At 40.3% G+C, this 9,579-nt stretch overlaps 1 protein-coding gene across 2 annotated transcripts; it reads right to left on the bottom strand.

The window, feature by feature from the left end:
• Positions 1-499: 499 nt before the first annotated feature.
• Positions 500-9,331, bottom strand: aldh18a1 (aldehyde dehydrogenase 18 family, member A1). 2 transcript variants are annotated; one of them, XM_077625823.1, is made up of 18 exons: positions 9,246-9,331; positions 9,053-9,168; positions 7,664-7,806; positions 7,446-7,595; positions 7,258-7,362; positions 7,024-7,182; positions 5,706-5,796; positions 5,409-5,533; positions 4,999-5,143; positions 4,818-4,891; positions 4,504-4,603; positions 4,200-4,420; positions 3,975-4,112; positions 2,541-2,736; positions 2,346-2,467; positions 2,088-2,274; positions 1,134-1,229; positions 500-1,062 (listed from the first exon to the last, which is right to left on the bottom strand). In XM_077625823.1, exons 2-18 carry the CDS (start codon positions 9,132-9,134, stop codon positions 869-871), a joined length of 2,328 nt encoding a protein of 775 aa, XP_077481949.1. In that variant the 5' UTR covers positions 9,135-9,168; positions 9,246-9,331; the 3' UTR covers positions 500-868. The 2 variants fall into 2 exon arrangements, with proteins under 2 accessions (XP_077481949.1, XP_077481950.1); XM_077625824.1 differs by having other exon boundaries at positions 7,030-7,182.
• Between the last annotated feature and the right edge of the window lie 248 nt (positions 9,332-9,579).

Genomic DNA, 9,579 nt, shown 5'->3' with positions numbered 1-9,579 from the left:
TTTTTTAACCAAATGAAAGCCTTACTACTCATGTTCTGCTCTTTTTTTTAAATTAAAATTTGTCTTACTATACATGGTCATTTTTAACAAATAAAAGCCTTAACATACATTGTCTTTTTTAATGAAAAATTGTCTAACTAAACATGGTCTTTTTTGAGGAAAAAAATGCCTTAATAGACATTTTCTTTTTCTTAAGGACAAAAAAGCCTTACTCTACATGATGTACCTTTTTCCTTTTTAATGAAAAATAGCCTTACTATACATGATCATTTTTAAGGCCTTACTATACATGTTCTACCTTTTTCTTTTTTCTTTTTAAAATGAAAAACAGCCTTACTAGAGATGGTCATTTCTTTTTAAATAAAAGCCTTACTGTGCATTATCTTTTTCAAGGAAAAACGTTTTACTATACATGGTGTAACTTTAAAAAAATAGCTGAACTATTTTTAACAAATAAATGTGGTCATTTTTTGAACCCCCAAAAAAACCTTACCAAACATGATCTCCCTTTCCTTTATTGAAACATGAAACACAAGAACACATGAAAACAAAAACATACAGAAATAAACTGATGGCAAATTTGAAATTAGCAAACAAAACTTGGATAGTTTTGAAAAAAATAAATCATGCAGCCTGGGTATATGAAAGATATGATTTCATAATTGATAGTAAGGGCAGTGAGCGTGCTTTTTTGCAGCACCAATCAGAAAAGTAAGATTGGTTAGACAAGTCCCAATCCTTTCTTTCCCACAAAGGGTATATTATGATAAGTATTAATTAATATTAGGAATTGGACGTCTGTCGCAATCAATAGGGGTCAATGTTAAGACTCTCTTGCCTTTTTTAATCAGTTTAATGCTAAAGTGTCTTAAGTGAATTGCTGCAGCTCCTCGGCCCGAGCCGTCCGCAGGTCCTCGTGAAGGAACTCAATGCCACCCGGTTGGGCGAAATCAGCCGCTGCATGACCGTCCCCCCTTAGGACCCACTTGGTGGTGAGCAGACCCTCCAAGCCCACGGGGCCCCGGGCGTGAATGCGCGCCGTGCTGATGCCCACCTCAGCTCCTGCGTGTACATGAAGGTAAAAAAAAAGTAGTAGTAGAAGAGCTGAACAACACAAAAGTCACACAGCTCACCGAGTCCAAAGCGGTAGCCGTCGGCAAAACGGGAGCTGGCGTTCCAGAAGACGCAGGCGCTGTCCAGGTGCTGGAGGAACTGCTCAGCCGTGTCCTCTGAGACAAAAAAGGGGCAAAGAAGTGCAGTGTAACATATTTTTCAACATGTTATGATCACAAGCACAGTATACTTTCAACTTTCTAGGTAAAGATTGCAAAACTTTGTCTGTGTTGGAATAAGGCAGATTTAATATATAAAATATAAATATACATACATACTCCATAAATACTACATACATATACACACCACATGCATACATATACACACCACATGCATACATATACATACTACATGCATACACATACTACATACATAGATGCATATACACTACATACATACATAGATATATATACAACATACATACATATACATACTACACGTACATGCATGTACTTATCACATACATACACATACATACACATACATACACATACATACACATACATACACATACATACACATACATACACATACATACACATACATACACATACATATACACATACATACACATACATACACATACATACACATACATACACATACATACACATACATACACATACATACACATACATACACATACATACACATACATACACATACATACACATACATACACATACATACACATACATACACATACATACACATACATACACATACATACTACATACATACATATACATAATTAATGTATACATACACACTACATATATACATACATACTAATTATTATACAATTTTTTGGAGCCTCTATTGGTCCCTCAGAAAGAAAAAAAACAAATTTCCATGAATTGATATAATTTTTGTTACAAAATTCTGCTTTTCCAGTTAGATTATTGTACAAAGCCTGTATCTGATACTATGCAGATTTTCAAGGGAATAAATGTGGAGGGCTAAAAAAAACTTACCATTTTCCGTGACGATGACATCGGTATGAAAGCTGCCATATTTGTGAATGTGTTCAACGGCCGCCTGCAGGCCATCCACCACCTCAATGCAGCATTCCAGGTCGCAGTACTCCGTGCGCATGGACTGCACCTCCAGTGGGCTGAAGGTCAGGTAGGACGCAAACCTGGGCCCGGGGTGGATTTTCACCTGAACACACAACATTTAAATAACTCCTAATACACATTTCTATAACTCCAGATATTGTGTGGACTTATTACTCGCTCGGCTCGCAGCATGTCAACGATCTGTCCAAAAAGCGGCATCGACAGGACGTCCCGGTGGATCAGCAGCGTTTCCATAGAGTTGCAGGCCGCCGGGTAATCGCACTTGGAATCTCGGACTGCGACGAAATCGCAGCACCGCTCTGTTTAGATTCCGATTTCTTTCTATTGAAAGTTTCAGAAGTTCCTGACCGATTTTGACAGCTTTATCGGGGTCGGCTTGGACATCCACATAGACGTGGCAGATGCCGTCGCTGTGGCCCAGGACGGGGACGCCTTTGGAGGCGCGGCGGATGTCTCGCAGCAGTTCGGCCGAGCCGCGAGGGACGATCAGGTCGATCATTTTGTCCAATCGGCAGAGGTCCCATACTTCCTCGCGTGTGCTCACCTGGGGAATAAATACAGTTTGAGGGGTTTCTCTGATTACATCCACATCAAAATTGGCTCAGCAAAAAAGTAAATAACATCACAAAAAAAAACTAATTATTATATTATATGCTATATGTATGTATGTATGCATGTATGTATGCATGTATGCATGTATGTATGTATGCATGCATGCATGCATGCATGCATGCATGCATGTATGTATGTATGTATGTATGTATGTATGTATGTATGTATGTATGTATGTATGTATGTATGTATGTATGTATGTATGTATGTATGTATGTATGTATGTATGTATGTATGTATGTATGTATGTATGTATGTATGTATGTATGTATGTATGTATGTATGTATGTATGTATGTATGTATGTATGTATGTATGTATGTATGTATGTATGTGTATATGTATGTATGTATGTGTATATATATATATTATATATAAACAACTATTGTTTAACATTGCTACATTTTCTTAGAGTCCTTGTTTAACATCAAAATGCCCAAATCTTCTATTTTTAGCCCTTTGCCCCTAACCATCGCAAGAACCCCCACAAAAAGTAAAGAGATGTAAAAATATACATCTTTGGTTGGTGATCTGCCTCCTACTAGCTGACTTGAAGGAAGGTAAGTGGCAGACAGGAAGGTAAGTGTCAGACAGTGTGCGGTAATCGAGAGGTAAGCGACCTGTATCCACAACAGCGGAATGACTAATTACAAGTCCGTAACTTACACTTATTTAGGTCTTTGCCGATTAAACGTAGCTTATGGAGAAGCACCATCAATTTCGTCACATGCAGTTTCTGCGTGTGATGACAAGTAGGCTTTTTGTGTTGTGGTAATTACGACATGGCCTATGTCCGATTATTATTATTATTATTATATCTTTTAATGCAGGTCACAAAGGTTAATTTAATTTAAAACAAATACTGTGATGAAAAAAACGAACCCTTTTTATTATATTTCTTCAAAACTATAAATGATAGTTCTGACAGTAGAATGTGGCAAACAAAGAAAAATGGGAAAAGAATTGTAAGGGTGGAATGAAAAATCTTTCTAGCCTTTTAAAATGTCATTCATCTTCCACACCGCTTATCCTCACAAGGCTCACAGGGGGTGCTGGAGCCTACCCCAGCTAATGGCAAATTTCAATTTCTGTTTATTTTATTCTAAAAATATATACTCGGGGGGAAATTCTTAAAGTTCCATCCAACGTTATTGAAAATGTCTCTTGTTACCAACTGCACGGCCTCTTTGACGTCATGCATGGCGAGGGCTTCTTGGGTGATCCCATGGAGGACCCGGTTAGTATTAGCCATCTCTTTGCCACCCTTCAGCAGGCTGGCATTGCCGCTAGCGATGGCTAAGGCCGACACCTGCATAGGACAGATATTACACCATTTTTTTTACTATTTATGTAAATAAGTCCAAGACAATTTGAAACAAAAATGGAAAAAAGTTACCTGCGGCAGGCAGTCCGGCCGGCCCTCGAAAATGACCAAAATGACCCCGATGGGCACGGTGATCTGCTCTAACTCAAGCTTGTGGGCCACCCTGGTTTTGCGCACCACGCGACCCACGCAATCCAGGGCGGCCAATGCCACCTGTCGGAGGCCGGACGCCAGGCTGTCCAATTTGGCCGGACACAGACTCATGCGAGCCAGCAGGGCGGCCGGAAGTTGACCTTCATTCGGGACGGATTACACGCCACTTGCCACATGACGAAGCGATGTCAACAATCAACAAGCTGATTCCCATATACCTCACCTGAGCTGACTGCCATATCGACATCCATCTTGTTGGCCGATAAGATGTCTTCTTTCCTGTCAATCAAAATATCTGCAAGGCGAAAGATGATCTCGCTCCTCTATGTACAGTAACACAAAATATTATGATTATAGGAAGGCCATGCAATACCACATTCAACCACATGATATCAGTGTTGTTTAGGATATCATAAAATGTAGCTTGATGGAAAAGTGATGAGAAACTATAGTTTTGGGACACAGTTAAAAAGGAAGTGTGCATTTAGTGGGAATATTGTATACTATATTGATATTATATTAATATACTATTCTTGCCTGCTCTGGTCGTAAGGCAGCCAATTTTCTCCCAACATTGCGTGCCATTTCAGTCTGCTGCTCAACAGTCAGGCCTAAAAAATAGTAATGTAAACAGTACTGGTTTAAGCATAAAAATAAAAAACAATGCAAGCGGTACTGGTTTAAGCAATTAAGAAGGACAATGCAACGGGACAGTTACCAGCCGGTTTGGTCTCTGAGAAGAAGGTGCCCACTTTCTTGCCCTCCACAATGTCGGCGATGACGTGGCCCGTTACTTTAGGATGCGTCCCGTTGGCAATGACCACCGATGTGCCACCTTGAAGCGCCCAGATAGACGACTGGACCTGTGGGAGGAGCATGGAAATGACCAAGGAAAGCTAACTGGGGTATGAAACCAATGAAAAATTTTACAATTTTGTGGCAAAGGTTTAGAAAATTTGCCAGAGAGATAACATCAATGACAAGAATTCAGCAACAAAATATGACCTATTCTCATTTTTTTCTTCTTCTTAGAAATAAAATAATAATAATAATAATAATTTTGCCCTTTGTTTCTTCTTCTGTTAAAATTGAATACCCAAATTTTTCCAGAAACATTTTTTCACCTACTTTGGCCTCCATGCCACCAATACCAACTCTGGACTTTGTCCCATAGGTGATAGACTGCTGATCTCCAGGGTAAAAGGTGTCAATGAGCTTCGCATCGTCTGTTCCAGGGGGGCGGTTGTACAGTCCTAATAATAAAGAGAAGAAGAAAAAAAGGTCCGACGAAGAACCGCAAACATGGTGCCTATGTCAACTCCATCAGTGTATGTTTGTCCCCCCCAAAACGCATCATTGGACAGACCCATCCTGCCACAACTCATTAACGAAGGCAGATGGTGTTGTTGACGTGGCGGCACATGCCTTCCACGTCGGAGAGCGCGATGAGCAGGTCGGCCTCCATCTCCACGGCGAGTCGCGCCGCCAGGCTGTCGTTGTCCTTAATGCTGATCACCTGCAGTGAAAACACAAAACAGCTGATGCCGACAAACATCTGTCGCTGAAGTGTCCCGGTGGCGATATAATGTTTGAATATGAGCAAAGAAAAAAACAATTCCGAGCTGTCACCTTCTGTCTTCTGAACCACAACATCTGCACAATATACTGTAGACTAGCGGTGCACCGTATAATCCGATGTCTTTTATACATGGAACAATATTTGTAAATCATTGTATAAAATTCCCTTTAGCACACAGCTCCATCTAGTTGATGCAGAAAACCTATCACTACTACTACAACTTGATTTAGTGGATGTATAACACAACCCCTACTACTACTACTAATAATAATTCTACTACTACTACCACTACTACTTACTACTACCACTACCACTACCAGTACAACTACCACTACTACCACTACCACTACCAGTACAACTACCACTACTACTACTACAACTACCACTACCACTACTACCACTACTACCACAACTACAACTACTATATACTACTAATACTGCTACAAGTACTACTACTGCTACAACAAGTACTACTACTGCTACAACAACTACTACTACTGCTACAACAACTACTACTACTGCTACAACAACTACTACTACTGCTACAACAACTACTACTACTACTGCTACAACAACTACTACTACTGCTACAACAACTACTACTGCTGCTACAACAAGTACTACTACTGCTACAACAAGTACTACTACTGCTACAACAAGTACCACTACTACTACAGCTACAACAAGTACTACTACTGCTATAACAAGTACTACTACTGCAATAACAAGTACTACTACTGCTATAACAAGTACTAGTACTATTACTGCTACAACAATCACTACTACTACTGCTACAACAATCACTACTACTACTGCTACAACAAGTATACTACAACTACTACTGCTACAACAAGTATACTACAGCTACTACTGCTACAACAAGTATACTACAGCTACTACTGCTACAACAAGTATACTACAACTACTACTGCTACAACAAGTATACTACAACTACTACTGCTACAACAAGTATACTACAGCTACTACTGCTACAACAAGTAGTACTACTACTGCTACTACTGCTACTGGACATATAACACAACCCTCTAAGGACCCGGATCAAAAAGTCAGTCTTCTACAATTACTTGAAAATATAGCGTATTTTTCCACCACAAAGCCCCCGCAACCAGCCAACCGTGCCCCCCGCTGACCAACGGTACCCACGTTTACCCCTTGCAGGTCGCTGTCAGGCTGCGGCGGTGGCACCACGGCGTCATTGGTGTTCACGATGGGCACGATGTTCATGCGCAGTAGCTCCTGCAACGTGCTGTTCAAATTCTTGCGCTTTTGCTCATCGTAGAAGTCCAAATTGGTCACCAGAACCTGAAGAGTCAGTTAAGAAATAATCCATTTTTTTAACTGTCACTTTACAACCCGTCCAAAAAGGATCATAAGTACTTGTGCAGTGCAGGTGCTGTACTGTGAGAACATGGCCTCGTACAACGCCATCAGACCACTCTGCCCAGCGGCCGCACACGCACGGGCTTCCAAAACGGGCATCAACTGTGAGCAGGATTGAGAAAAATACTATATAGTAGTATATCATTTTACAGGAGGTAACAACATGTAGGCGATTCCACAGCAACCGTGTCTTTGAGTTGACTGTGACTTGAATGCAGCGCCTGCCGAACGCTCTGGGACAGCAAAATTTCGTGCCTCAGCCTTTGCTTGCCAAAGGCCACGGCGCCACTGGTGACGATCATCATTTCCCGCCCTTGGTTTTGCAGTACCGCCACCTGTGGATGACATTTCGCCGTCGACAGATATCGCCATGCAATTCTTAATGGTGGAGCAAAAATATCACCTGTTCCACAATGGACGCCAGCCGTCCCAGCGCCAAACCGCATTCGTCACCTCGAGTGACAACGGCGCTACCCAGCTTCACCACAATCCTTTTGGCATTGCGCAGCTCACCGCGGTGGGAAAAAGGGCCGCCGCCACGTTGACCTGCGTCAAGGGTGATACTGGTAATTAATACTTAACACTCTGTACCTAAAATGAAAACTATTACTTAACCATTAACTAGCACAAAAGGCTCATATGAAGAGAAATATGGGAACGCCTGTGTAAAATATATCTACAAAGCATCACATCCTATGATAGTTTATTCGTACACGTATGATAAGGATTTTTGGGGGAAATCCATCTGCTACTGTTTATGCACTAAATGTAGATGTTATTAATGTATCCATTATTATTTCTCATTAAGTCCACAAATTATTCTATTATTTTTCTTATTTATCCCATTTCTATTTTTATTGCTCAAGGTTGGTGCATTGTACATTGGTGTTTATATTTGTACTACCCGGATGGGTAAAAATGTGTTTGATATTATGTAAAAGAAGACATGTTTGTTTTTAAATGTGTATTTGATAAACATGAGTATGATAAGCATTAGGGATGGGGGATGCTAATTTCTTATTTCCTCTCATTTAGTAATCGTTTGTTTAGGTTAATTGGACTCATTTTGATATTCCAGAGCCACAAAAATACCAAAAAATGTATTCTTGTATCCTGATATTTAACAGGTTTTCCCAGAGTGACTGAAAAAACACAAAGACTCACTGAAATTCTCTCAAATTCTGCTGTACAGATGCTATATGGTGTTCATGGAGACAGCATTTGAAACTCCATGCCGTGAACGAAGTCTGCCACATCAGCACAAAAAATGCTAACATCATCCTCACTAAATGAACAATGAGGCACGCAACAGGAGGAAAATGTTCACCACAATTACTTTAGTTAACCCATTGAAACAAACTTAATTTGTCTTATAAATTGGATTTTGGAATCAACAGTTTTTTAGTTAAATATAAAGACTAGACTCTCAATATCTTTAAGTTTTTTGTTAAAATTAAATTAAATGTTCTTTTGCTGATTACAAAAAAAACCTGAATAATTTACAAGTTCTAAAATAAGAGAATCCATTCTGGATTTTTTTGTAAGGTTGCTGCCTTGATAATATTCCATTTATCTTTAAAAATGGGCAAAAACTGATTTAAAACAAAAAAAAATCATTGGAACTTTTAAAATGTCGAACAGTGAATGAGTTAACGGGCAATATCTTGTGTCAAATAGTCATTTTTAACCAAATAAAAGCAAAAACACTACAGAGCAATTTCTGCTATATATTATTTAAAGCAATTCCCACAAACTTTAAAACCACAACAAAATCAGGGAGGCCCTGCCTTGCCTTGTGAGAGGGTTCGGGTGGTCCTCCAGTAGTGTTTCGGGGGGTCCAGCTGAATCCTAGAGCACAGCCTCTGGAGCAGCATGCTCACTTTGACACGCTTTCACACAGATTTGCCTCTGAGAGCATCCATAGCTACTCATTTAGTCACAGACATCACTTCCAACAGCCCAAGGTGAGAATGTATCTTACTTACAGTGTTAATGATGATCCACTTTACCAGTGACACTTTAATGACAACAAGTGTTTAATGGTGAATGGAGGTCGTTGATGAGGCCCTCCCTCATTATCACTACCTCCCTCCATCCCTCCCTCCCTCCCTTACTAACCTGACACCCTTTGTTGACACAACTGTTGCGTGAAATTGTGACTTTTTCAGCTCCTGTGCTCAAATATTTACAAAAACAGCGCCTGACAGTCACAGTTTGTGACTACGTGAAGCCCCAAGCACAGTCGACTCCAAACGCAGGAGTCGCTACCCACCACCTGCCCCTCAGCGCCTGATGTAACTCAATCGTCTCGGTGCTTAA

The sequence above is a fragment of the Stigmatopora argus genome, chromosome 18, assembly GCF_051989625.1.
Source record: "Stigmatopora argus isolate UIUO_Sarg chromosome 18, RoL_Sarg_1.0, whole genome shotgun sequence".
In the NCBI taxonomy this organism is placed as follows: domain Eukaryota; kingdom Metazoa; phylum Chordata; class Actinopteri; order Syngnathiformes; family Syngnathidae; genus Stigmatopora; species Stigmatopora argus.
The sequence above is the reverse complement of the archived record's forward strand: the minus strand, read 5'-3'. Positions and strand labels throughout refer to the sequence as shown.

Bases quoted from the DNA above. Each gene is read 5' to 3' on its own strand.
- aldh18a1 (XM_077625823.1), bottom strand. From the start codon at position 9,134: ATGCTGCTCCAGAGGCTGTGCTCTAGGATTCAGCTGGACCCCCCGAAA. The intron at 4,604-4,817 runs GCAAGAATAGTA...TACTGTACATAG, and splicing joins CTGCCTTACGACCAGAGCAG to AGGAGCGAGATCATCTTTCG. The intron at 1,063-1,133 runs GTGAGCTGTGTG...ATGTACACGCAG, and splicing joins CGGCTACCGCTTTGGACTCG to GAGCTGAGGTGGGCATCAGC.